The 27,514-nt window shown below is 50.2% G+C and overlaps 1 protein-coding gene across 1 annotated transcript; it reads left to right on the top strand.

Annotated features, from left to right (window-relative positions):
- The first annotated feature begins 1,124 nt into the window (after nucleotides 1-1,124).
- On the top strand, nucleotides 1,125-27,392 carry Ttll3 (tubulin tyrosine ligase like 3). The gene is given in 16 exon segments (XM_063225229.1): nucleotides 1,125-1,473; nucleotides 1,572-1,660; nucleotides 3,310-3,478; nucleotides 3,604-3,701; nucleotides 4,687-4,815; nucleotides 5,704-5,818; nucleotides 6,455-6,553; nucleotides 8,035-8,230; nucleotides 10,152-10,300; nucleotides 12,722-12,965; nucleotides 19,046-19,481; nucleotides 25,899-26,071; nucleotides 26,573-26,649; nucleotides 26,748-26,828; nucleotides 26,831-26,973; nucleotides 27,110-27,392. Coding segments are annotated over 16 exon segments (2,781 nt in total). The 3' UTR covers nucleotides 27,344-27,392.
- The last annotated feature ends 122 nt before the right edge of the window (nucleotides 27,393-27,514 follow it).

Genomic DNA, 27,514 nt, shown 5'->3' on the forward strand with positions numbered 1-27,514 from the left:
CTTTTTTTGGAGGTTACTTTTTCAGGGCAGACCTCCATTCTCTAGTGCAAGAAATGAACTCCCCACCCCACCCCTTTTTGGTCATTCTAAGACAGGGTTTTGCTATGTAGTTCAGTCTAGCCTTAAACTCATTTTGCAGCCCAGCTGGCCTCAAACTTAGAGCAGTCCTGCCTCAGCCTCCTGCCTGCTAAGATTGCAGGTGTGTGCCACCACACCCAGCTGAAATGAATTTACTTCTGGGCCGGCAGCCAGACTGAGGCTTTTTTTTTTTTTTTTTTTTTTTTTTTTTTTTTTTGCATTTTTCTTTTTTATCGGTACCAGGGATCGAACTCACGACCGCCTGCTTGCAAGGCAGGTGCTTATGCCGCTGAGCTAAATCCCCAGCCCCCAGACTGAGGCTTTTTATCCAACTAGTGGTGTCTATATAGACAGGCTCTGGCTGTGGTTTTATTCCGAATTCACAGGGGTCCCTCTGCCCATCTCCTATGGCCTGGGCTGTAGCGTTCACAGTGGATTCCGGGCCAGCCATCTAGGTCATCCCATGCCTGTTCCCCACTTTTCCATTCTCTCCTCCTCCCACTATTTCTCTTTGTAGTTACTTTCGGCCTTTTAGCTTCCCAGGATTCAGGAAAAGTTATTTGGCATCTTCTCTGGAGTCTGTTCAGCCTGCCTGTCACTGTCCCCTACTTGACCCAAGCTAAGCCTAAGAATAAAGGCTTATTAGAGTGGTTAATGAAACATGGACCAATTGAAAATATTTTTAACTTACACTAGCTAGTGTGCGCCCTTTCCCGCCTTCATTCACTGTTACAAGCTTCCCCCGAACTTACACGGGGGCTGTCAACTGCTGGCCCCACTCAGTAGGGGTCCTCTAAGGTGGCATGAGGAGTCCCCCAAGGTCGCTGTGCTCCGGAAGGGCCCAATAAGCCCCTCGGCGGGTCCGACTGGCCTGTGGCCCGCACCAGCCAGAGGCTGAGCAGAACCCTGGAGTCAGCCGCCAGGGATTGTGCCTGGAACGGTTTCCAGGGCGACGGCAGCACACGGGGCGGGTCTGGACTAGGCCGGCTGGCCGACGCGGCGCCGGTCCGGTCCGGGCGGAGGAGCGGCTGGGCGAGGCGAGGCGCATGCAGGGCCCCGGCGTGGTGCTGCTCGTGGGCGCGGCGGGCGTGGGGCCCGCGCACCGGGGCTCGGCCGCCTGGTTACGCCAGGGCGGGCTGCTGGGGTGCAGCTGGCCGCAGCCCCCGGGGCCGTGCCCCGGCTGCCCAGCCCGGTGGCCCTGGGCGAGCCGCCTGGAGCCCTGCGCGCCCGCGAGGCCGCGGGCATGCGGGCCGGCCTGGGTCTGCTCCGGGGCCGCCGCCTGGCCGGGTCCCAGCTGCGCCCGCCAGCCCCGCAGCCCCGCCTCCGCGCGAAGTCCGGGCCGCGCCCCTGAGACGCCCGGGCCCCCGCCTGCAGACGGCCCCGCGCCGCAGGACGGTGAGGCCGCGCTCGGTGCTCGGTGCTCGGTGCACGGCGGGCGGGTGGGCGGGCTTGGGGAGCGCAGCGACGCCACCGCCCCGCCCGTCTCCCCGCAGCTCCCCTAGTCCTCTGGCCGGGATTCTCCAGGGACTGCCACATGGGCCGGCTCCGCAACGCCAAGATTCACGTGGAGAAAGCTATCAAGGTCCGCAAGGGGGGACGGAGTGGGTAGTGCTTTTTATTATTTTTAAATTTTATTTATTTATTGTTTTGAGACAGGATGTCACTGTGTAGTTCAGGCTGGCCTTGAAGTTGCTTATGTAACTTAGGCTGGCCTCAAACTGCCAGCTGTCCTCCTGCCTCGGCCTCCAGTACTGGGATTACAGGCTTGTGCTACCATGCCCAGCTGTGCCACTTGCTATTTCGTTATATCCTTAAAAACCAAAACACCTGTGGCCCTTTGCTCTGGCACCACACCCATCTCCTCCCACTGTCACTCTCTCCAGGTGGACAGGCTGGAGTCCCCAGCCCGCCCTCCACCTCCCTGGCTGCCTGCCCTTTCTGCCCTACTCCAGCTAGAATCCACTTGGTGGAGTCCAGCAGTGCCAGCCTTCACCTTCGCACAGCACAGACCCACCCTAACCTCTGCTCAGGGACGGCACAGGCTTGCAAACCCCACCAATTCTCCTGCTCCAACCTGATTCCTCCCTAGTCTCTGTGTCCCCTCTTGTGTGGTCACTCAAATCAGAAATACTATCTATCTGCTTCTTCAGTCCCTCTCTAATTCCATCAGCAAGTCATTCAGAACCGCAAATCCCTCCCAGCCCTCTCACTGGTCTCCCTGTGACTGTGGCTTATCCAGTGCTCTGCAAATCACAAAGGCCCTGTACCCCCTCTGTTTTCCAGATTACAAGCAAGATCAGCAAACTTTCCAAGCCTCTAACCATGTGCACTGGCACCAGCCTTTACTGCTGCACAGCACTCCTAGTAAAATATCCAAGTCCAGATTTCAGGGCCTGCAGGACTCCACAGCCCAGCCGCACTCCTTAGGAACTGTTCTCTCCCAACCCTGCTCATGCTGCCCTGTTTTCTGTTCCTCTGTGCACAAGCTTGTGCTTCTCCTTCTGCCTGTATGTATGGGTGACTTCTTCTTCTTCTTCTTCTTTTTTTTTTTTTTTTGGTATCAGAAATCGAACTCAATTCTGCACTTGCTAGACAGGCACTGCTGTGCAGCTATGTCCCTGGCCCCAGATGACTTGTTTTCATCCTTCCCTAACTCTGCATTTCTTAGTGGTTTTGAGTCTCCAGTATGGAGTCCAGAGCCCTGGTGCCTGAATGTGCATCCCTGCCCTCGAATCCGGGTGTCAGTGCTAGAGCCTGTGCTCAACTAGGTTCAGTCCCCAGCATAAGAAGAGATCCCTGTGCTCTCACTTAACCACAGGTGGCCTTGGGCCAGCTGTTCACTCTAAGACAGAGGCAAACATATCCACTGAGCATGCATATTGTCGTAGAAATGAATGTAAATGCTTACTACACAGCGTAATGTGTACTTTTGTTTTTGAGATAGGTTCTCACTGTGTAGTTCAGGGTGGCCTTGAACTTACCGTGTAGGTTCCAGCTGGCTGCCTGGAACTTGGCAGCGATCCTCCTGCCTCTGCCTCTGGAGTTCATCTGTAAATATTATTTTACCGTCAGCATGATGCTATGCACATTCCTCTCCATGTTTACAAGCCATCTCTCCTGGAGGGCTATAAAACTTGCCTATAGGAAGAGTCAGAGGCTGTAACTGCTTACCACTGTGTCCTTTCTCCGGCCCTCAAGCGATACTGACAAGTTCCATCTTTCAACTTACAGCAGAAGAAGATCTTTATGATCCAAGGCCGCTACCCAGTGATCCGGTGTCTCTTGCGTCGGAGGGGCTGGGTGGAGAAGAAGATGGTCTACCATGCAGGCGCCACCCTGCTGCCCCGCCAGAAGGACACTGAGAATTCAGTGGTGGGCGATAGCGACACTGCCCCAGATGGTGAGCAGCCCCCTCCTGTCCAAATGCTGCCTCTCCTCAGTCCTCTCTCTTTGTTCCACTGCCCCCAAGCTGAGGCTTTGGAGCAGGCGCAAGGGTCTCATTGGGCCTGGGTTCTGCATCCACAGAGGATGAGGAAGAAGACGAGACATTTCAGCCGTCACAGCTGGTTGACTTCGATGGCTTCCTGGAATTCGATGACTTAGATGGGACACATGCTTTAATGGTGAGGGCCCGGGTGGCCAGTATGAGGCAGGGTGCTGGCAGGGACCATCCTAAGTGGACAGAGTGCAGGTCACCTCGGATAAGTCCTCCCTTGGGCCTCAGTTTCCTATCTGTATAAATATTGGGTTGCTTTCCTGAGGGCTGGATGGGCCAGCAGAGTGCTGAGGGTCGTAGTCCCTTCATAGTGAAGCACTCTCTGTTTATCTCTCTCCACCACTGGCGAGTGAAGCCACTTGAGGGCTCTGGGAGAGGCCTGTGTGACAGCACGGAGCACATGCATTTGAGTGGAGTTCAAAGCATGACACTGCTACTCACTAAGTTGAACTCTATGATGTTGGATTTGTTTTGTTACGCACTTTGAGACAAGGTCTCTCTTGTAGTTCAGGTGGGCTTTGCGCTCAGTATGTAGCCAGGGTAGCAGTCTTCCTGCTGAGTGTTGAGTGTTGAGATTATAGGCATGTGACCTTTCCCAGCTGAGCTTGCTGTTTCTGTGTCAGAAAAGGTAGGATATTGGCATTTCTGGGTTCAGCTTTGTGAATTTGGGCAGTTACTCTCACTTCCGTCACCTGGGAGCTGGGGGTTACAGTAGCCCCTGCCTCACAGGGTTTGGGTGAGATTAAGACGAGGCGAGTGCTTAGCAAGGCCTGGCACATGGTGTTACTGGTTTTCATACTCCCAGGGCTGCAGGAAGGAGAGAGATGTGGGCTCTAGGAGAAAGCCTTTGGCACATGCTATGTGCTTCTCTGCTTGCATTGTGTCCTGCCAACAGCCAAATCCCTGGGGCAGAGCAAGGGGCAGCAAAGCCACTGCTCAGCCACTGCTCAGGCCTTCTCGGAGCTGGCCCAGCAGCTCTGCTCCCCAAGCGTGGGCCCTGGAAGAGGTGTCTTTTTGTGCCTTACACAAAGCCAGTGTGCCCCCAGGGACACCTGGGAAGCGTTCTCTCTTCCCTGATAACTTCCCCATGTCTACCTCCTCCCTCCTTCCAGTCCCGAATGGTTCGGAATGAGACCCCTTACCTCATCTGGACCACTCGGCGGGATGTACTGGACTGTCGCTTCCTTGCCAAGGATCAGATGATAAACCACTATGCCCGGGCTGGCTCCTTTACCACAAAGGTTGGCTCCCAAACGTGGGTGGGGCAGCGCACACCCCAACCGTGGGCTCCCAGTCTGCAGGGGAACCCTTGGGAGAGTAAGAATGTCACACTTTAGTGAGAAGGGAGTCACTGGCAGGCTCAGGGTCAGCTCCAAGCCAAGTAGGCTATCTGGTCCCTGACAGAGTGGCAGAAGTGGGCTCCAGGGTTCACATGGGATCTTGGAGCTGGAGCAGACCCCCAGTCCATGACTGAGCAGCGAGGCCCTCTCTCCCTGAGCAGGGCGAATCTCCCTGACAGCTCTATTCCAGTTTACCTGCATGTCTTAGCAAGTGGCTTTGCCTTTCCCAGCTTTGGTTTTCGTATCTTTATTTATGTAGGATTTTTTTTCTTTTTCCCTTTTATCGATATCGGGGATCGAACTGACGACTGCCTGCTTGCAAGGCAGGTGCTTATGCCGCTGAGCTAAATCCCCAGCCCCTTTATTTAGGACTTTTGAGACAGGGTCTCACTGTGTAATTCAGGCTGGCCTTGAACTCACCGTGCAGCCCAGGTGAGTGCTGGCCATGGTGCACCTCTTGCCTCAGCTTCACAAGTGCTGGCATTACAGGTGTGCACCTCCAGGTGTGCCTCAGGTTTTCTCATCTTGCCATGAGAATCCGAACAAGGCCTGCTTTCAGTTGTGTGGTGAGGGTGAAGGGTTTCCCTGTGGAGTCTGTGTCATGTTATGGGTGCGGGTTGGAAAGGGTCACTGGAGGCAGTTCCTCACAGAGGTCGAGGGGAGACCAGAAAGCCGGGAGCTCTTTGGCAAAAGCAGCTATTGGGGCAGGCAACCGGCTGGATCTGAGCAGTTAGGCCCAGCCTGGGGACGGAGTCCCCACGCCGCCCTCCTCAGCAGCTGACCCTGCAGGTGGGACTGTGCCTCAACCTCCGGAATCTGCCTTGGTTTGATGAGGCTGATGCTGACGCTTTCTTCCCGCGCTGCTACCGCCTGGGTGCTGAAGACGATAAAAAAGCCTTCATAGGTAAGGCGGGCCCTGGCCACAACTGGCCCTCAGTTGGAGGACAGGGTGTCAGGCTCTAGCTTGCGGAGAGCAGAGGCCTCTCCTCACACCCTCACCAGCCTCTGTAGATGCCCCTGCCCCGGCCCCTCCTTTCTTCAGTGTGCCTTCTGTGGTGAGCCTGCTGGGCTGGCCAGTCTGTACCTCCAGAGAAGCTCAGACATCTCAGCTCATGTTCTAGAGCAGTCTCTAGAAGTCCTGTTTGGAACCCAGCGTAGATTCCAGGCCTGTGATAAGTTCTCTTACCTGGATTGGGTTCTGAGAAAAGATTCCTAAGGTAGAAAGTTCAGAATTTAGAACTGGATTAGATGCTGCGTTCCAGGTCTGAAATACTTTGGGTCAAGGTTGGATTCTCAGACTAGAATAAGCATCAGAGTAGATGAGGAACAGCAGGTCTAGGCCAGATTGTAAGGAGAGTATTTGTCAAGTCTGGTCACATTCTGGGTCTGATTCTATAACTGGAATAGGAGCCAGATTTAGCAACAGAAAAGGTAAAGTCAGGTTCTGGATCCAAAATGGGGCAAGTCATGATCAGGTTCCAGAACCAGAACGGGCCTCGAGCCAGGGCGCTGAGCAGGGTATCCCCTGCCCCGGGAGCAGAGGACTTCTGGCTGACAGCTGCCCGCAGCGTTCTCAAGCTGGTGGTGAAGTCGGAGTGGGAGCCGCACTCTGTCCAGGCGGAAGGGAAGGAGGCCCCAGGTAGGTGCCGCGGCAGTTCCGCTCGGTTGCCCAGCACGCCTGTCTGGCTGTCACTGCCCATCCACACAGCACCCGTGTGCGTCCTATCCGTGCATCCACCCTCCGCCAGCTTCTTCATCTGTTCCCTCCTCAGCTTGCCCGTTTACTCCCCCTTCTGATCCGTCCACCTGCCCACGTCAGTGCCACGGCCCCTCGTCATCCTCCTGGCTGTCTGCACATAGGCCCGCCTGCCCCAGCCCTGCATTTCCATTCTCCTGCCTCTCACATGCGTGTGCCTCTCCCACACACCTTCTTGCCCTCCTGTCCGTGTGCTCCTCCACCAGCCCTCTCCTCCTGGGCTGCTATGGGGACCAGCCTGGATGGGTGCACAAAGAGGGCAGGGTCCACCCCTGCCTGTGGGATTCCTCAGAGGAGCAGGTGGAGGTAAATGGTGTTACGGATGTCCAAGGACGTGGAGAACATCTGGAGTACAGGGAGCTCGGGACCCCTTGCTACATGCCAGCCCCTACTGCTCACCCCTGTCCTCCCTGGACTTAGCTCCTGTCCCTAAGCCCCCGCTCCTGTAATTCAGGGTTCATCAGCCAGGAATTGAGGGGACTAAGGGGCAGCACTCCTGAAAGGAAAGGCATCCCTGCCTCTTCCAAAGGAGACACCTCGCGTTGCTGGCTCCTGGCCTGGCCTGCTGGCTGCAAGAAAGACTGTGTGTACCAGCATCGGGAGCACAGAGCCCCTTTGAACAGACTCTGTCCTTCATCTTCTGTGGTGGTGGACTTGGGTGTGGGCCAGGCTGCAGGAGGTGAGGGCCTCCATACACCAGGAGGATTTGGAGAGCCCTGAGATGGTGGGGAGTCAGAGCTGTGGGCGAGAGTTAGCGCCTGGTGTATGCATCACCTTCGAGTGTGTGACTGGTAGATCAGGATCCCAGGAGGGGGTGCAGATTGGGTGGGTTGGGACTGAAGTGGCCATGTCAGACTTGGGATCCTGTATACCCAGATTGCCAGGGCTAGGGGTGGGGAGCCTATGGGACGTGTGTTGTTTTCTTCTAAGATAAAAGATGTTAATGTAGAATTTTTTCTAAAGTAGAAGCTCAGTATTCAGGTTTACAGAGTTGCAATAAATAAGTGGGTGCTGAGTTCTGGTCTGGGCCCTGCTCTGGTCTCTAAATGGCTAGCGGTCACTGGCCTAGTCTGCGTCATCTGGGGGGTAACAGATCGGGCCGCGGATGTGTCCACAGTGGCTGCAGGTATGTGCAGTGCCAATCTTGGAGATGTTTGGGTCAACTGTAGAGGGACTGAGGGCGGGGTGGCTCAGGTTGCAGGCAATTTAGGGCAAGCAGCAGGAGGCCTGGGCAGCTGGGGATCCAGGCTCACGCTCAGGTGCCTTTAGGAGAGGCCAGGGTAAATGACAGGGCCCCAGGCAGTAGGGACAGTGACATGTACCACATGGGGAGGACAACAGTGACAGCCTTTCTTATGTTTCAGGAGATAAACAGCCTAAGAAACAGGAAAAGAAGCCAGCGGTGGTGTCCCCAGAGTTTGTGGATGAGGCCCTGTGCGCCTGTGAGGAGCACCTCGGCAGTCTGGCCCACAGGGACATCGACAAGGACAGTGAGGCCCCGCTGCACCTGAGCCCGGCGGGCTGGGCACTGTTCCTCCAGCGTTATTACAAGGTGGTCCAGTGAGTACTTCGGAGCCAGGGCACAGGCAGGTGGCTAGGGACTCACGCTCCTCCCCAGCCGGCCCTTTGTCCTATTACTCTCCTGCTCAGGGGCCCCAATGTCCCAGCGTCTCCAGGCCACTTTTCCCCGCTCTGGGTACGAGCCTTGCCCTGAGACCATGGCCTGCCAGGACTGAGCTCTGGGACCTTGAGAACATCACTTGTTTTCTGAACTTTCCTTTTCTCTAATGCAAATTAGATTTAAAAATAATGTCTGCCTTGAAGGTGGAGTAGGAGTACTTTGTAGGGATGTGCTCAGCATGGCCCAGGTGCCTCTACAAAACAGGAATGGAAGCTGTGTAAATTTCACCCTGAGATTTCTTCCATATGTGTTATTTGAGATGCTAATTCCTCGGGAAGAAAGGCGGTAGTCATCGGTCAGATCTGGAAAACATGAGGTTAAATAGATCTCAGGGGTGCAGCGTGAACCCCTGTGAGGGTAGAAGTGCAGGAGGTGCTGAGTGGTTCCAGGCAGCCAAGGGCCCTGTTTGCTGCCCTAGAGAAGTGTCCGGAGGGCCCTGTGAGTTGGAGGCCAGCATGGGTATGAGGCGAGAGCATGTCTCAAAACAAAACAAAACAAATGTCCATGCCTCACCGATGAGGCTTTTATAAAGGTGTGGCTTCCCAGAGTAGACCTGTTTTTATTGTTTATAGCTTGCTAAATATAAAACCATATTAATACATGTTTTCAGATTACTTGTGCCCCTGTTCCAGGTGAGACAGTTGTGGGACACAGCCCAGATCTATTGGACAGATTCCTTATCCCCAAAGAGGGTTAGGGAGGGTGTGTCGGATTTAGATGTACATCTCCCTGGGCCATCTACGGAGCCCTCTTCTGGCCATCCCTGTTCCTGCTCTGTCTCATGTCAAGCAGGAGGCACTTGAGAGGCTGAGGTGGTCAAGACAGGGTCGCACCTCTTGGAGGAGAGGCTGGATGGGCAGCCCCTGGGGCTACTTTATGGCTTAGTTTCATTCCGGACGCGTTCCATCCTGTGTGGAACAGGGGCCTGAGGTGTCCAGGAAATCCTCTCTATCTGTTCATCCCACCTGCTGAGGCGCACACCTGCTGAGGATGCCCTGCTGCTGCTCCGGGGAGCAGCTGAGGGGTGGCAGTGTGATGTTTTGAGATGGGAGTGGAGAAGACAGTGATAGGCTGGCAACATGCTTAGCATTCTGGAGGCCCTGGGTCTGATATCCAGACAGACAGACAGACACAGACACACACACACACAGAGTTCTGGTGGAGGGAGATGGGCAATGGTCAGATCAGCATCTGGATCAGATCTGGGTAAATGATGGGAAGAGACCGCAGCCAGAGTAGGTGACACAGATGTGCTTGTGGAATTAGACTGAGGGGGAGCCCATCTGTCAGCCATAGTAGGTCCAGGTCCAGAGGGGAGTGAACCTAAAAATCAAATCATCTTCTCATGGACCAATCAGGCTTGGAATCCCACTACGTCACACAGCTCAGTGTGTGGCCTTGTCCAAGTTCCTTAGTGTCTCAGCTTCCACGTGCATCTTCCTAGCATGGATGAGTAATGCTTCCCTGACAGGATGGTCGAAAGGGCTTCAGATGGTGCACAGGAAGCCCCTGACCCAGTGCCTGACACCCACCCCACCCATCCTCGGAGTGGGTGCTGTGCGCTCTGCCCCAGGCAGTTTGAATAGGTCAGGTGAAGTTGCTGTGGAGTGAGGGCTTCTCTGGGCTTTCCTGCTCATGTTGGGCAAGTCAAGGTGGGTTGGCTGGTTTGTGGTGGGGTGGGTGTGGGACAGCCCTGTCTGATCCAAGAAGAGAGAGAGCACAGCCAGGCTGGCAAGCCCGTGGCAGGGAGCAGGGTGTGGGGCCTGGCCTCCACCTGCCACATCTCCACTCTCCCCACAGTGAGGGGGCAGAACTCAGGCACCTCGACACTCAGGTCCAGCGCTGTGAGGACATCCTGCAGAAGCTTAGGGCCGTGGTACCCCAGATCGACATGGAAGGGGATCGAAACATCTGGATCGTGAAGCCAGGAGCCAAGTCCCGTGGACGAGGTAGGGGTCAGGTCCTGCTTCCTAAACCTGCACCCCATGACTTGTGTCCCCAGTAGAGGCTGGGGAGGTTAATAGTGCACATGCCCAGACTGCTCAGGTTGAGCAGTTTTGTCTCTGTCTCTAATTTTCTGCATGACCTTGAACATGTCACCAGTCTGTAGGCTGGAGTGGGGACAGTGCCACCCAAAAGGGGAGGGTTGAGTGCGTGTTGCGTGCCTTACTGAGTGTGCCTAGGCAGGCTCTGTGTGAAGCGGCTCCCAGGCAGGTGTGGAATGGGTTCCAGACCGGACCCACGCTCATGCCACACTCTGGTGACACATCCTGCACTGCAGGCCTGTGGGGGTCGTGCCTGTCCCTGGGCTCTGGGCACCATACAGTGCACTGCTCTGTGCAGATCCAGCCTGGCTGCAGGAGCGAGTGTGCCAGCCTCCCCTGAGGGAGGTCCATGGCCTCGGGGTTTGTTCTGTTAATTGGTTGGTATTACGAGAGATGCCGTGATGAACATCCGTGCCCATAGCTTGCGAGCCCTTTCCACTTTCCTTTCTCTCCTACCCCCGTGAGCATGGACAGCCTTTGCTTACGTGTCCTGAGCTCGCCCTAGCTGTGTGGCAGTTCTGCTCTTCTTACAGAGTCTCGTGTTCGCTGGGCAGGGCAGCCTGCGCTTGTGACCCCAGCTGTTTACAGGGCTGAGGCAGGAAGATCACAAGTTTGAGGCCAGCCTGGGCAATTTTAATGAAATCCTGTCACAAAATAAAAAATAGAAAGTGCTGAGGGTGTGGATCATTATGAAGGTTTTAGGTTCAATCCACAGTACAGTGGAAAAAAACAAACAAACACAAAAAATCCCAAACAGAACAGAATACAGGCATCTTGTTGCTAGAATCCTGGTGATGCGGCTGGCCCCGAGAAGGGCCTGGTCAGGTGGCAGTAGTTTTCTGTGCCTCCCCAGTTGGGCTGACAAGGGAGGGAGGAGTGAGGTGGGTTTGTGAGTACTGCATGTTTTTGGTAACATGATTGGAATTCACCAGCATTCAAAGTATGCCTTAGGCTGGGTGTGGTGGGCACATCTGTAATCCTAGCACGCGGGAGACTGAGGCAGGAGGTCACTATGAGTTTGAGGCCAGTCTCCACTACAAAGTGAGACTCTGTCTCAAAAAATAAAATTACGCCTTGTAGGTATAAGATGCTTAAATTCACTCATAGAAAAGATAAAACAATGATTGAAGTACCCCAGAAATAAATATGTAATAGGCTGAAGGGTATGTAGTTCAGTGGTAGTTAAGTTCAGTGTTTGGCATGTATAAGGCCTTGATTTGATCAAAAAAGAAAAAGAGATCACAGTGGCACACACCTGTAGCCCCAGGCTATGTGGGAGGTTGAGACAGGAGGATCACTTGAAACCAGCCTGGACAACATATGAGAACTCTGTCCATAAAAAAATAAATAAGATGCCAGTTTATATGCAGAAAAATGACCCGATCAAGAGTCAGGTGTTTGGGTGGTCTTGGAGCAGACACGCAGTCTCATACATTCTTGCTGGACCTGGAGGTGGCAAGGAAACCATTGACGATGTAAAATGTGGAATGCAGGTGCCCTGGGACCTGGCAGACCCACGGCTGGAAACGCATCATGCGTGATGCCAGTAACCTTCACCAGGTGCTCATCACCTGCCAAGCCCTAGACCAAGTCCTCAACCTGATTCCATTTGTGTTATCGGAGGAGCAGGCACACAGTACTGTCACATCCCCTGGAAAATCCCCATGAGTGTCTGGAAGCACCAGTGGCTGGTCTTTACAAAGAAGGTGTGGGTGTTCTGTTCTGGGTTTGCTTTGGTTTGTTTTGGTGTCTCCTGTGCCCTTTTGTATAAATTTTTTTTGTTTTGTAATTGTGTAATTATTGAGGACACATAATATATCCACAAAAAGGGCAGTACTATGATTTATTTTTTTACTTTCTTTTTCTTTTTTTTTGTGTGTGTGTGTGTTTTTTTTTTTTTTAAATCAGTACTGGGGATCGAACTCACGACCACACACTTGCAAGGCAGGTGCTTATGCCGCTGAGCTAAATCCCCAGCCCCCTACTTTTTTTTTTTTTTTTTTTTTTTTTTGGTCTTTTTGAGACAAGAGTCTCACTATGCAGTTCAGACTGGCCTTGAACTCACTTGTAGCCCAGGCTGGCCTCAAATTCAAAGCAATCCTGCCTCAGCCTCCCAAGTGCTGGGATTATAGACATGTGCCACCACGCCCAGTTAGACTGGTACTGTTTACATCTTTATGTAAGTGTATATTTTTTAATATACAGAAAGAAAAAAACACAGAAATGGTTACTTAGAAAAATTTAAAAACCCTCAACAACTTCTCAGCATTCGGATGGCCATGGCCTGGCCCGTCCTCCACCAGCCTGACCGCCCTCTCCATGCAGGCATCATGTGCATGGACCACCTGGAGGAGATGCTGAAGCTGGTGGACTGCAACCCCATGGTGATAAAGGACGGCAAGTGGGTTGTGCAGAAGTACATCGAGCGGCCCCTGCTCATCTTTGGCACCAAGTTTGACCTGAGACAGTGGTTCCTGGTGACAGACTGGAACCCACTCACCGTGTGGTTCTACAGAGACAGCTACATCCGCTTCTCCACCCAGCCCTTCTCCCTGAAGAACCTGGACAAGTGAGCCCCGCCTCGGGATTCCTAGGGCCCCTGGAATGGTTGGGAGCTGTGGTCCTGGAGCTACGCAGCTCCAGGCCCTTTGTCCTCCACTTAGTGGGTGCTCGTTGAGAGTGGACCCCGGGCCCCGTGCCATCCTAGGTGCTTGGGACCCGTACGTGGCCACCAAGATGGGTTACCAGTGCAAGCACACATTCCAGAGGGAGACATGCCTAGGTGATAAACATAGTGAACAGCACGACTTAATGGTGAAGAGAGAAGTGGGTAGCTGCTAAAGGCGGGCCAGGACAGATCTGAGACAAGGGGGGCAACAGAGGTGTTAATTTTGGAGGTAAGAGCAAGCGTCATTACAGCTGGGTTACAGCATCTGCACAGCTCCCAGGCTGTGTGCCTTTGGTTAAATGAAAACCTATTCAGGCCTCCGTTTCCACATCTGAAGAATGGAGGCAGCACTATGAACTCATAATTGGCCAGTATGGTGGCACATGCCTTAATCCCTGCCACCTGGGCGGCCGAGGCAGGGGATGGCAAATTTGAGGCCAGTCTGGGTAACTTAGCATGGCCTTGTCTCAAAACAGAAGTGGAAAGAACAGTGCTGGAAATGTGGCTCAGTGGTTTAGCTTTACCTAACATGCGTAAGGCCCTGAAATTGATGTCTAGTACTGCCAAAAGAAAAACTCAAGTTGTCATTGTAACCCTTAGTCAGGTGTGGTGGTGCACACTTTTAACTCAGGAGGCTGATGCAGGACCACAACTTCCAGTCCTACCTCAGCAAATTAGTAACTCAGCAACTTTGTCTCAGTATATATATGTATATATATATATATATATATATATATATATATATATGTATATATATATATATATATATATATATATATATATATGGGCCAGTGATTTAGCTCAGTGATTCAAGTGCTTTCAAGTACTTGCCTGGTAATCTTGAGGTCATGAGTTCAAACCTGGTACCAAAAAAAAAAAAAAAAAAAATGGCTAGGCATGGTGGCACACACCTGTAATCCCAGCACTCAAGAGGCTGAGGCAGGAAGATCACAGAGAGTTTGAGGCCAGCCAGAACTCTGTAGTGAGACATTTTTTTAAAAAATCCAGGAGGGCCAAGGGTTTAGCTCAGCTGTGCAAGCACCTGCCTGGCAAATGCAGAGTCGTGAGTTCAATCTCCCGTACCAAGAAAACCAAAAAAGTACAGTAAAAACTTATAAAGGACCTGGGGATTTAACTCAGTGTAAAGCTCATGGGTTTTACTCACCATACTTTAAAACAAAGAAAACTAGCTCTTGCCGCAACCCAATACGGCTCCTGAGGTTCTAGGGGTTAAGGATGGGGGAGAGGATGAGAAGCATAAAGAAAAGACACAGCTGGGGTCAGGCGGGGCCCTCGTCCTCCTGATGGGAGGACAGGAGCTGCTCACCACTGCAGCACCTTGATCTATACACTGGGAAGGAGGATGTCAATCTCAGCCCCTGCCTAGCCCCCCATTGCCTGGCAGGCCTGGCCCTGCCTTCCTGGTGCTGGGACACCTTGTGCACACAGCTTGTTTTGGTCTTTCTGTTTTTCTGGGCTGGCCTTGCTTTAGCTCCACATGTGGTCAATCCCCAGCTTCGGTGGCTCCCAAAATAGCCCTCTTTTTTGTTTTGTTGTTGCACATGATAGGTGGACAGTTGAAGCTGGAGGAGCTATGTTGGGGAGCTCTGTAGATCTTTTATTTTAAGTGCAGTCCAAAGATTTTAAGTCCCTAAATTCTGCAATTGAACTGTACAGTCCATTAATCTGTGACAGTAGTCAGCCACCAGTGTGGCTGGCAATTGCCAAAAGATGTTAGTGCTTTGAGTTTCTTTTATATCATATTACTTTAGCATTGTGTGATATACCTCTAGAAGTTGTACATTTTCTGCAGGATATTCAAGACCAAGTTAAGATGAGACCTGTTTTAAAAACAATCAGTTTTTGTGATCTGTCAAAGTCAGTTCAGTCTGCTCAGGAACACCTTGGAAGCAGCTATGGCACCTCTTGGTTCTTCTGTCGGTGTCAGCTGTTCAGATGAGTCACAGCCATTATTTTTGAACAATGAGAGACTTTCAAGTTATGATAATCAACAATGTACATTACATTTACACAACTGACTTTAGCATCATTTTGACTAACTAGGAATCCAGGTGGAAGCATGTTTTGTAATTCTCTAACTCAAATAAGCCTTGATAAAATGGTCTATAAATGCAAAAGAAAAAAGAAAATTGCTGAGCTCAAAAAGAACAGCTGTTCACAAATGGACAAATGATCTGTACAGAGTCAAACAGACGCAGAAACAGACGTGGAGTTGTCCACAAGAACTGGTGTCCACAAGAACTCTCCAAGTTCCTGGGGGCTATTTCATGCCCCTTTGCTGAACTAGCTCGCTTCCTATACCTCGTGTCCTCGGGGTTGGAACACCTGTCACCTGCAGCACCCCATGCCCTCAGGGCGTTTCTCAGGCACCCTGTGCCACTTGGACACTCCTGTACGGGTACTTGTGCTGTTGGCTACACATGTGTGCAATCACTAGCTTAGCCACTTCCAGCAACAGCTTAACAGACTAGACAAACAGACCAACAGATTCACAGACAGATTTACAAACATCTTTCACAATCAAAGTGTACTTAAATATATTTTAGCCAAATTGAATTACATGAAATTTTTATAATTGTAGATTTTATAATTTTAAATAGACTAGTCAGATTTGTTGTAGATCAGTTAGCAGAGATCTCAAAGAATTTGGGAGGACAAAATCTTTTCTATAACGTATTTTTGCCATAGAACCCCTATGCACTTCTATCACATCTATGTGAACCTTTTAAAAAATTTTTGTTACCATCTTCTGGGCATCTTGGATCAATTAAGGCAGATTCTAGCTTCATCCTTTTCTATGGGTTATGCATGGTCTCCAAGGCATCACTGTCATAGGTCTGAGCATCAGCTTCTTGAGTGGCAGAATCACTCCTTTCCTGGGTTTAGGCCCCTGATATAGCCAGACAGCACACACTGGCCCCCGGTAGGTCATTTAGCTTTTCCTGGAAAAACACAAGCACACCCTCGACCCCCACATTAGCACTTGACTGGGTGCTTCTTTTTTTTTTATTGGTTCTGAGGATCGAACTCACGACCGCACGCACGTTTGCAAGGCTGCTGAGCTAAATCTCTAGCCCCTTTACTGGGTGCTTTTATTGTCCAGTATGAAGATCATTCCAACGGACTCTTTAAGATTTGATTTATTTGATTATATCTGCTGAGGTAGCTACATCTTTATTAGAATTTAAATATTTTAAATGGTATATACTGCCAAGTGAATCTATTATGAGGTAAACTCTCCCTTTTGTTTTTGAAATTTAAATTGTGAGCACATTTAGCTTACTTTTAGACCTGAATAGTATAAAGAGTTTTTGTGGTAAGGTATAAAGAAAATGGAAACTGCATTTTATATTTAGGTACCTTGGGCTCTCCTGTGACGTGCAGGTGGTGCCCCTGCTCTGGGCTGGAAGCCCCACTGTTACGGGGGATCTGAGCACCAGTGCAGTGTAAACTTTTGATGTATAAAGCATGTGCACAGGCGATAGGGAAAACCAGGTGGCTCGGGCAGGCCAGAGCCTGTCCCACCTCTCTAATAAGTATCAGACAATCCAAAATCCGTAGGTACCCTTTCTTTATGTATAGATTTTACAATTATTGTCAGGGGTCAGGGATTTAGCTCAAGGCATAAGTGCCTGCCTAGCAAGTACAAGATTGTGAGTTCAATCCCCAATACCGGAAAAAACAAAACAAAACAAAACAAAAAAAATGTTTGTCAAGGGAAGAATAACCAATTGAGCAGTACAATAATATAGGGACATTTGAACTCTGTTTAGAGTAGACTGAACCATAACCCTGATTTCTCCTTGTAGCTGAAATAAGCAACATTGTTTCTTTACCTTTCTTGTCTGGGCCAAATGCCAGGAGGCTTTGGTGCCCTCCCCTGCCTGGGGCCTGTGAGAGGACCAGAAAGCAGCAGTTCTATTAAATAACCCTTTAAAGTCTGTACAGGGCCAGTTAGATGTATGTTGGTTTGATTTTTCCCTAGTCTTGCTCTAAGCTATTTTTAATTTCCTCCCAAATATGTAAATTTACAGTTTCTTCTGGGAGACAAACTCAAAAAATTTATCAAGCTGTATATTGACAACTAAAATTGACTTAAGAAAGCAGAAGGGACCTAAATAAACTCAGTTACATTAATCGTGAATTTGAAACAAGTACCCCTGTAGTAAACAATTTTGAAGAAGGGAGTTTGAGAACTTATGTTAACAGATACCAAGACCACTACAAAGCCATAGTGAGACAGCGATATGCTGGAGCAGCCTGTCGTCAGCTAGTGAAAGCCTAATGTTGAAGTTTTTGAAACTTTTAAAGGCTAGTGGTTGTCGTATTGGTTATTTGAAATTGTCTTTTGTAAGAGCATTTTGTAAGGGCCGTGCCATCTCAGGGAGCCGTCACACCCTGCTTTTTGATAGGGCTGCTGCAGGCCCTGTTGGAAGTTTTACTTTTGTAACAGTTCTGAATTTACATCAAGTGGCCCAGTGGTACCATCCTCTATACTTTGGACAGATAGTTGAAGGTTTTGCTGGACAGTTAGTGGCTCAGTTCAGGTTATAAGGTGGTGGTCATGCTGCCAACTTTTCCCTGCTCAGGACTTGATTCTGAAACAGTGGCTAGAGCCAGTTCCATTGTGGTTGTCTCAAGAAGCTTAAGGTTGGGGCTGGGGATTTAGCTCAGCGGCATAAACACCTGCCTTGAAAGCAGGCGGTCGTGAGTTCGATCCCCGGTACCAATAAAAATGAAAAAGACAAAAAAAAAAAAAAAGAAGCTTAAGGTTATGAAGACCCTGTCTCATCTAGATCCAGGGAAAGGATGTCAACACTGGAATCAAGCATACAATGAACAGTTTCTTTTTTTTTTTTTTTCTTTTTCATTTTTATCGGTACCAGGGATCGAACTCACGACCACACACTTGAAGGCAGGCACTTATGCCGCTGAGCTAAATCCCCAGCCCCCAATGAACAGTTTCTTATACATTTGTAATTCTTTTGGATAAGTTTGTCCCATAGTTAGACAGCTGATATTATCAGTATACCTCTTTTTTTTACACCTGATGAAGCCAATATCAACACACACCAGTGATGACTACTGACCTATACCAATGCACTCCTCTCCCTAAATTGCACGCACATGAGAAGTGTGCCCTCACCCTCAATCTCTTACCCCGTCTGTGTTCTGGCGCCATATGCCCGAGACCCAGTGCAGCTCCTGAGGTTCTAGGGGTTAAGGATGGGTGAGACTGAGAAACATAAGGAAGAGACAAAGCAGGGGTCAGGCGGGGCCCTCATCCTCCTGATGGGAGGAAAGGAACTGCTCACTACTGCAGCACCTTGATTTATACACTGGGAAGGATGATGTCAATCTCGGCCCCCTGCCTAGCCACCCATTGCCTGGCAGGCCTGGGCCCCTGCCTTCTTGGTGCTGGAACAACTTGTTTTTTTTTTTTTTTAACTTTTTATCGGTACCAGGGATCTAACTCACGACCACCTGCTTGCAAGGCAGGTGCTTATGCCGCTGAGCTAAATCCCCAGCCCCTGGAACAACTTGTTTACACAGCTTGTTTTGGTCTATCTGTTTTTCTGGGCTGGCCTTGCTTTGGCCCCATATGTGGTCAACCTCCAGCTTCAGTGGCTCCCAACAAGCTCTCAGTTATCAAGTGGATAGGTAATGGGTGCATCCAGCCCTTTGGCATGAAGCCTAATGAGGTGGTCCTGTTGTCTCCTGTGCCCTTGGAGGGGCCCAGGCAGGGGGCTCCCTGCACCTCCCTGCTGGTCAGTGTGAAGATGTTGAAAAGTTGGCCACCAAAGGCCGCTCTGTCATGGCCCTCCTTACCTACAAGCCCTGTCAGAGCCCTCAATGTGAGCCTGGGAGAAAGACCTCTGGCTGGGAAGAAGGTGTGGGATCCCGGCCCTGGCCTCCTGTCCTTCCCAGCAGGCACTGACCCCACTCTTTTCTCTGCCCAGCTCTGTACACCTGTGCAACAACTCCATCCAGAAGCACCTGGAGAATTCATGCCACCGGCACCCCATGCTGCCCCCAGACAACATGTGGTCCAGCCAGAAATTCCAGGCCCACCTCCAGGAGATGGGAGCCCCGAACGTGTGGTCTACCATCATTGTGCCAGGCATGAAGGCCGCAGTGATCCACGCACTGCAGAGCTCACAGGACACCGTGCAGGACCGGAAGGCCAGCTTCGAGCTCTATGGCGCTGACTTTGTGTTCGGCGAGGACTTTCAGCCCTGGTTGATTGAGATCAATGCCAGCCCCACCATGGCACCCTCCACGCCTGTCACTGCGCGGCTCTGTGCTGGGGTGCAAGCTGACACTCTTCGCGTGGTCATCGACCGCAGGCTGGATCGCAACTGTGACACAGGAGCCTTCGAGCTCATTTATAAGCAGGTGAGGTGCTGAGCTAGGTGCTCCAGGGAATCTGTCCCTCCCAGCCACACCCCGGGAATCAGAGGGCTTCATGGGTCCAGACTGGGCACAAGCATTAGAGCACAGCCTTTCCCTGTCTGGAAGGTAGAGATGCCATGTTTCTTCTACATGGGTTGTGTAAGCATAGATTCAGGGGCTTCTCAGGTTCAAATTCCTGCTCAGTAGCTTCAAGCTGGGCACAGTGAGTGTGAGTCGGAAGCCCTGCCCCCACCCGAAACCATGTCTGTTTTGAGGACTTTGCTTTGTTTTTTTTTATTTTAAAGGGGGTAAAATTAGACACAACAAAACAGAACAAAATAGGACGAAAGAGAGATAAATTTCCAAGCTAGACGACCCGAGATCTTCACTGTCCATCAGATTGTCCTTGTTTTCTTACAAACAGTCGTCCATGTCTTCACATACAGAGAATTCATAAAAAACGTCATAGTATAAAACATCCAAACAGAATGAGGAAGGCGATTTAGGTCTTCAAGACCAGACAGCAGGGAAGTCACTAAGGGCTGAGCACTGTGCTTTGCATCTGCACTTTGCAGATGTCCCATTGCACACTTTCCCAAAGTCCAAATGTCTTTCACTGCTGAGATTTGAGGTCAGGGTGGTCAGGGTTCACGCCCTGAGTTGCCAATTTTGTCTCCTTAATCTTTTAATCTAGGGTGACTCCACCGCTTTTCCCATCGTCTGGATCTTGAAAGGGACTTTTTGTTCTGTGGAACTGTCCCACATTCCAGATTTATCTGATAGTTTCTTGTGGTGTTGTTTAACTTGGTCTTCTGATCTCCTGTTACCAGAATGTCTCATGAATAAGAAGTTAGGTCAGACTGCTTGATGAAGTTCAGGTTAAACATTTTCAGTGAAGACACTAGAAGCAATGGTAGGCAGCTCTCGTGACATCCATCACCATCAGTGTGTCTCAGAACCAGTGGTGCTGAATTGGTGGGTTAGATGGCGGCTGTCCACTGGGCATAGTGGTAGCCGTGTCATCCCAGCACTCAGGAGGCTGAGGCAGGAAGGACCACTGTGAGTTCAAGGCCCGCCTGAACTACAGAGTGAGAGTCTGTTTCAGAAGTGGCCACTAGATCTCTTTGCAGTTAAGCTCTGTGCAAGGGTCCCTTCCCTGTTGCTGTAACCTAACACCACAGACAGGGTAAGTTATAGGAGCTTCATCCTGGCTCACAGCTCTGGAGGTGCAAGACCAAGGCTTGTCTGCGCTGGCCTTATTGCTGGCCATGCCTTGAGTGCACAGGGGTACGGCCCTGTCATGGATCCGTAGCAGCAGCAGCACAGAAAGGGGGGAGCCCAGGCCTGTGTTCCCACAAAGCCACCCAGCTGCCTGGGGCCCCTCCTGATCTTCATCCAGTCTGAGTCCCCTCCCAAGCCCGCTCCTAACACCCCATGGGTCTGGATTTCCACCTTCCTATACCGAGGAGAAACTACACGCACACACAAGAGGCTTTGAGAGATGCTAAACCCATATACTTTATGAGGCTGATGGTTTGGCTATGTTCATATTACACATTTTCTTGTCATGATTCACACATAATTATTTTAATCTCTAGTTATTATTCTTTTTTATTGAGAAAGAATTTCACTATGTAGTTTGGACTGGCCTTGAACTGAATGTCTAAGTCAGGTTGGCCTTAAACTCCAAGGATCCTCCTGTTTTAGACTCATGAGTGCAAGGATCACAGGTGTGCACCCCCACACCCAGCTTCTTACTTATTTTATTAGAATGGTAAAGTGCTCCCAGCTACTCAGGAGGCTGAGAGAAGAGGGTGACAGTTTTTTAAAAATCATATTTTATCAGCACATTTTAGATATACATAGTAATCACATTCAAGAGAAATTGTGGGGCTGGGGCTTTAGCTCAGTGGCATAAGGGCCTGCCTTGCAAGTGTGTGGTCGTGAGTTCGATCCCTGGTACCGATAAAAAAGAAAAAGACAAAAAAATAAAAAGAGGGAGAAATTGCACCTGTACATGCTATAACTTGTTTTTTTTCTTTCTTTCTTTCTTTCTTTCTTTCTTTCTTTCTTTCTTTCTTTCTTTCTCTCTCTCTCTCTCTCTCTCTCTCTCTCTCTCTCTCTCTTCCTTCCTTCCTTTCTTTCTTCTTTCATTTCCAATTCCCTACCTTCCCTTTAATCCAGGAGGGTGGCAAATTCAAGGTCAGCCTGAGCAATTTTTTTTTAATTGTTTTTTTTGAGACAGGGTTTCAATACAGTTCAAGTTGGACTTAAACTTACTTTGTAGCCCAGACTGGCCTCGAATACATAGTGATCTTCCTGCCTCAGCCTCCCGAGTGCTGGGGTTATAGGCGTGTGCCACCATGCCCAGTCTAGCCTGGGCAACTTAGCATGAACCCATCTGAGAAAAAGAAAAGCTAAAGATGGTGACGGGATGTCTGTAGGTCTGCTACTCTGGGAAGCCGATACAGAAGAATTGAAAGTAGGGGCTGGAGATTTAGCTCAGCGGCATAAGTACTTGCCTTGCAAGCAGGTGGTCGTGAGTTCAATCCCTGGTACCAATAAAAATGAAAAAGACAAAAAAAAAAAAAAAAAAAAAAGAAAGTTTGAGCCCAGCCTAGGCACATTAGAGACTTAGTGAGCCCTGCCTCAAAATTCTTTTTTTTTTTTTTTAATTTTATTTAAGGAGAAAAGAAAAAAAAAGCAGGGAAAGGGTACAAGTTATACAGATTTACAGAAAAAAAATGAACAGTAGGAAATCACTAGTTAATGGATTACATATTGTCATCTTAGAAATAATTGTTCAAGTCACAAAATTAAAGCTTGTAAAGTGGACATTCCATCAATGATACTGCAAACAGTTCTGTTCATTGATCCAATAAAACTCTGTGATATCATTTTCTATCTTATACACTTAAATATACATGCAGTTATATAGTTTGGAGCACTTTCTTTTCCTCTCTTTTGTACCATGACTATTACACATTTTGGGTTTTATTGCTCCCACGGTTCTTATTACTTTTTTGGAAGAGAGTAAAACCAAATGTGACATAACAGAACAGAATCGGTCAAGTCAAAAGGGTGGACATAATAGATAATGTAAAAACATAATACAAGGTGATCAACAATGGTTACCATAATGCCTCCCGCTATCTCTAATAGAATTGCCTATATCGTTAGTTATAATACAATTGAACAAAACAGTAAAGAATAAAACTGACAAAACCAAAACATTGGAGACATTGTAGGTCTTCAAAAGTAGATAAAAGTCAACAAGAATGGGCGTCATAATGAATCTCATTATCTTCACAGCTGATGCCTAAACTTTCGAACCTGATACTATCCAGCAAAACAGAATAGGGGAACATCAGTTAAAAACCAGATGGTGAGAGTAATACAGGGCTTTAAATCAAGGTAATGAAAAGTCAAAGTGGGTTACTATAATATATCCTGCTATTTTTTTTTCCTTTAATTAAAAGGATAAAGATAAAAAAGTAAATAATGGAGTGGAGATTGAGATAAAAGAGGGCATAACAACGAAACAGCGCAGATCAAAATATAACCATTTAAGCAGAATAGTGTTTCACCACCAGATAATCCTAACCTAAAAGTAGTTACCATATTGTCTCTTTCTTTGAAATCCTTGAGTACAACTTCGTATACTGTAGCATTAAGTATATCAAAACAATGTAAAACCATTCAAGAGAATGACAGCATTACAGAGTATTTAGAATCGACCAACAGAAAATGAACAATGGTTTCTGAATAATCTCCTTGTCTTTAAAAGGTTTTTGCTTATACTATTGTACATAATAAAATCCAATAAGATACAACCTATTTAGACCATTGGAGACAGAAGGACAAAAGCTAGATGAGACTTCAAAACAAGATGATACTAAATCAGTATTACCTATTAAGATGTCATTTTCTCCAAAATAGCTGTTCCTGTCATCCAATCTTCTCTGCCTCATTTCTGTTGAGCTCTTTTTCTGTCAGTAGCTGTCAGTTTGTCTTCTTCATTTTGTTCTCTGCTCCATTCGTTGTGGCCTCTCTGCCATTATTTCTGGATTCTTTGTATTTTTCTTTTTTTAGAATATCCTGCAATACTCTCTGTAGAGTTGAATTGGTGGTTGCAAATTCCCCCAGTTCCTCTTTATCCTGGAAGCACCTTGTTTTTCCATCAATTTCCAGGGACAGTTGTGCAGGATATCTCAATCTTGGCTGGAGATTATTATCTTTCAAAGCTTGAATTATTTCCCCCCACGCTCTTCGTGATTTGATGGTTTGTGCAGAGAAATCTGCTGTAATTCTGATGGGTGTTCCCTTGTAAGTGGTCTGTTTCTTGTCTCTTACAGCTTTTAATATTCTGTTCTTGTATTGAATTTCTGGAATTTTTATTATTATATGCCTGGGTGTTGCTCTGTTTGGATTGTAGGTAGCTGGGGTCCTGTATGCCTCATACATCTGAGTATCTTTACCTTTTGCTAAATTAGGAAAATTCTCCTGGATTATTTCTGTGAGTAGCTTTTGTAGTTCACTTGTTTGTGTCCCTACTTCTTCTTTTATGTTCTTAATCCTTAAGTTATGGCTCCTCTTATCATCTTCTTGTCTTTGTATTATTGCTGTTTGTTTCTTTGTTATTTTTAAGAAGTTTTTCATTTCATTCTCCCATATTACAAGTCTGCCCTCCAGTTCAGATAGTCTGTCCTTAGTTTCTTTCAAGCTGTTATGCCAGTCTTCGATAGACTTCTTAGTATCTTGGTAGTCCCTTTGAACCTGCTTCACGTATTCTATGCTTTCTCTGTTTTCTCCATCAAACAATTCTCCCCTTTTTTTCTGTTCTTCCATTCCACCACCTGTTTTTTCTTGGGTGGTACTTAGCATTTCTCTAACTATTCTGCATACTTCTAGCTTCAGGTCGTTGATAACTTCATTCCTGAATTGGTCTATGAGGCTCTCTATATGGCGCCTTATGTGTATTGGTGCGGTGTCTGCTATTGCCTGATTCTCAGAATTGGGGGCCGAGGAGCCTTTCTTGTTGCTGCCTCTTCCCATGCTGCCTCTTCTTCTCTGTTCCTTATATATGCAAGCTTATATAAGAGGCCCAGCTTCTCTCCCAGTCAGCCACAGCCTGATCGAATTGCGCCAGTTAGGTGTTCCCGCTCACCGCTGCGCACCAGGGAGTTACGGACCAGGCAGCCTATGCGTCTCCCCTCTCGGCCACTGTCAGGCTCTGGGATCTGGGTTGGGACAGCCTACCAGGTCCGCCGGCAGCGTCACGCAGGCCAGGCACTTTTCACCAATCCCGCCCGAGAGGGGGATGTGTGGCTGGAGTCGCCACCGCGCCCTGCTCCCGCAGGACTGCTCGGGCCCAGAAAGTCCTCTGCTGGAGTCAAACTGTGGTAGAGTGTCAGTTTCTCTCACTCACCTCACCACAAGTCAGTGCACGCCTCCCTGCCATTCGCAGATTGCCGTTCTCAGCTTCTGCGCGTCTCTCTCCTTGCCGAGCCACTGTAGAGGCAGCCAGCCGCCGCGCGGCAGGAAACCCAAATCGCGGCTTACAATGGCGCGGGGTCCAGCCTCCACACCGAGGCTTTTCTGTTCCTGTTTTAGCGCCAGGACTCATTCCAAGTTGGTTTCTCTCAGCCCAGTTCGTTCCTGAGTCAGCAGAGCATATCTCCACCTGCTTATGTCTCCTTAGTCTGCACCATTCCTGGCTTCTGAGCCGAGTCTTTCAGAGAGCCTCCGGTAGTTGCTGTTATCTGTCCGCCATGTTCTCCCGGAAGTCCCTGCCTCAAAATTCTATAAAGAGGGAGAACTCATTTCAAGGACCCAGGTTCAATCTCCAGTGCCACCAAAAAATAAAAAAACAAATCAATCTCTAGTTACGCTATTTTATGGTCATTAAAGGAGGCTCTGCAAGGGTGCCATTCCTGTCCTCTGGGCTGCCCAGCAGCTCTGGTGGCTCTGCCTAGTGATGCTGGTATTTGGACAGATTCCAGGAGTTGGCTGCCCGGCCATTCCTCACCTCAGCCTCTTGGGTAGCCAGGGCTGCAGGTGTGTGCCCTATGCCTGACCCCTCTGCTGCCTTTGAACCTGGGAGGGAGTCTCTGCTCCCTGACTGAGCAGGCCTGGGTTCCCTGCTGCATGGTTGTCATCACTGGCGCCCCCTGTGGAATCCAAGGTGCAGCTCAGGCAGCTGTCCCTCAGTGGCTTTGGAGGATAAGCATAGACACATCCCCTGGGAGGGGGGCACCATAGGGCTCTGTGACTCGGAACACCCAGAGAGACCCCTGGCAGATAGAGGTGGGCTTTCTGATTGCAATCAGAGGCTCAGAAATGCCGCCTCGGCCCCAGCACCCCTGGGCTAAGGGTCCTGGACACCACCTCAGTGGCCTTGTCTCCCCTTCTGGCCCACAGCCTGCAGTGGAGGTGCCGCAGTACGTGGGCATCCGACTCCTGGTGGAGGGCTCCACCATCAAGAGGCCCCCAGCCGTGAGTCACCGACGGACGGGGATCCGCCCTGCACTTCCTCGGCTGCTGATCCAGCGGGGCTCTGGGGAAGGCAAGGACCCGGGGACCCCTGCCCACAGGTCAGCGTCTAGGAAAGTCACTGGGGCCGAGAGCCAGGAGCACATGGAAAAACTGGCCCCCGCTGCCACTACCTCAGTCCCCGGAAAAGGGAAGAAAGGCAAGGCAAAAGGAGCCACAACCCTGCGCTGCCCCAGCCCCCAGCAGACCAGACTGCCTTTGCGCCTGAAGACCCTCACCCCCGTGCAGCCCAGGGTCCCACAGTGACCCTGCTGCCCTCCAGTTCCCTCTGAGCCAGCTGGAGCCCCACACAAGACACAGCTGTGGCTCATCAGATTTTCTTGATAGATACCCAGTCCTGTAAGTATTGTCCCCTCAGAGCAGCCACCTGCCAGGTGTCACAGGGCTGCCAGCGAGAGCCATGGTCCCAAACTGGGTATATTGTGCCTTTGCCTCTAGGCAGAATGGCCGGTGGTGGCAGGAAAAGTCTCTCACAGCACTGGGCCCAGCTCCTCTGTCCCCACAGCAGCCTAGTGAGACAGGTGCTGTCCCCCACTTTCCAGCCCAGGTAGCAGGAAATGTAAGGAAGCTGCCCGAGGCTGCGGAGCTCAGAAGGGGCAGAGCCAGGACACAGAGCCAGGTCTGTTGGCCCTGTGCCCTGCTCCCATCCACTCTCCACCCAGGCCGGGGGACAGTGTGACCTGGCCCTGCCACGCTCACACCTCCCTTGCTCCACAGCCCCTCCCTCCTTCCCCATCCTCCAGCCCAAGGCCTGGCTGCCGCCTCCCCCTGCACTGCAGCCCCTCGCGCGGGGCCGCAGACGCAGCTGTGCCCGCTGGTGGGCTCCAAGGCCCTGTCGTCCACAGGCAAGGCCCTGATGACTCTGCCTACAGCCAAGGTTTTTATTTGCCTCCCACCCAACCCTGCTTTCAAGCTGGCAGCAGGCATCCCAAAGCTGAAAAAGGTGGGCCTCAAACAGGCATTGAGTGCCAGGGGTCGGGTTAGTGTGCAGAGGGAGGGCAGCCCAGGACTCCCCTTTAGACAGATCCCTGATGCTCTCCCTTTTTCTCTCCTCTCCAACGGAGGCTGTTGCTCCCCAGTGCCCTCAAGGGTCCCGTCCTGGAAGTGCCATGCACTCTGTGTTCTTTGATGCCGCAGCTCTTCCCAGCGCCCCTAGGAAAGTCAAGGCCAAGGGCAAGTTCAAGGCCAGACCCTGCGACAAGCCCAAGCCCAAGGCCGAGACACACGGTCTAAAGAGGCTGAGCCTCCCACAATCCCCACCAGGGCCCAAGGGGGCCACTGGGGATGCAGAGATGGAAAAACCCCCGCTCTGACCCTGAACCTGGTCTGAACCCAGCACCAAATAAAAAGGAGCAAGTGGAACATTGTGGGTTGGCTCCCTGCGTGGAGGAGGGATGGGAGCAAAGCCTCTCTCTCAAGGCCCAGCCAGGACAAGAGCAGAGGAGGGAGTCCCCAGCAGGAGAAGCGGGTCTGGATGATGGAGT

Source organism: Cavia porcellus, unplaced genomic scaffold (genome assembly GCF_034190915.1).
Source record: "Cavia porcellus strain 051 isolate PalLab524CR breed Dunkin Hartley unplaced genomic scaffold, mCavPor4.1 scaffold_15, whole genome shotgun sequence".
Taxonomy (NCBI): domain Eukaryota; kingdom Metazoa; phylum Chordata; class Mammalia; order Rodentia; family Caviidae; genus Cavia; species Cavia porcellus.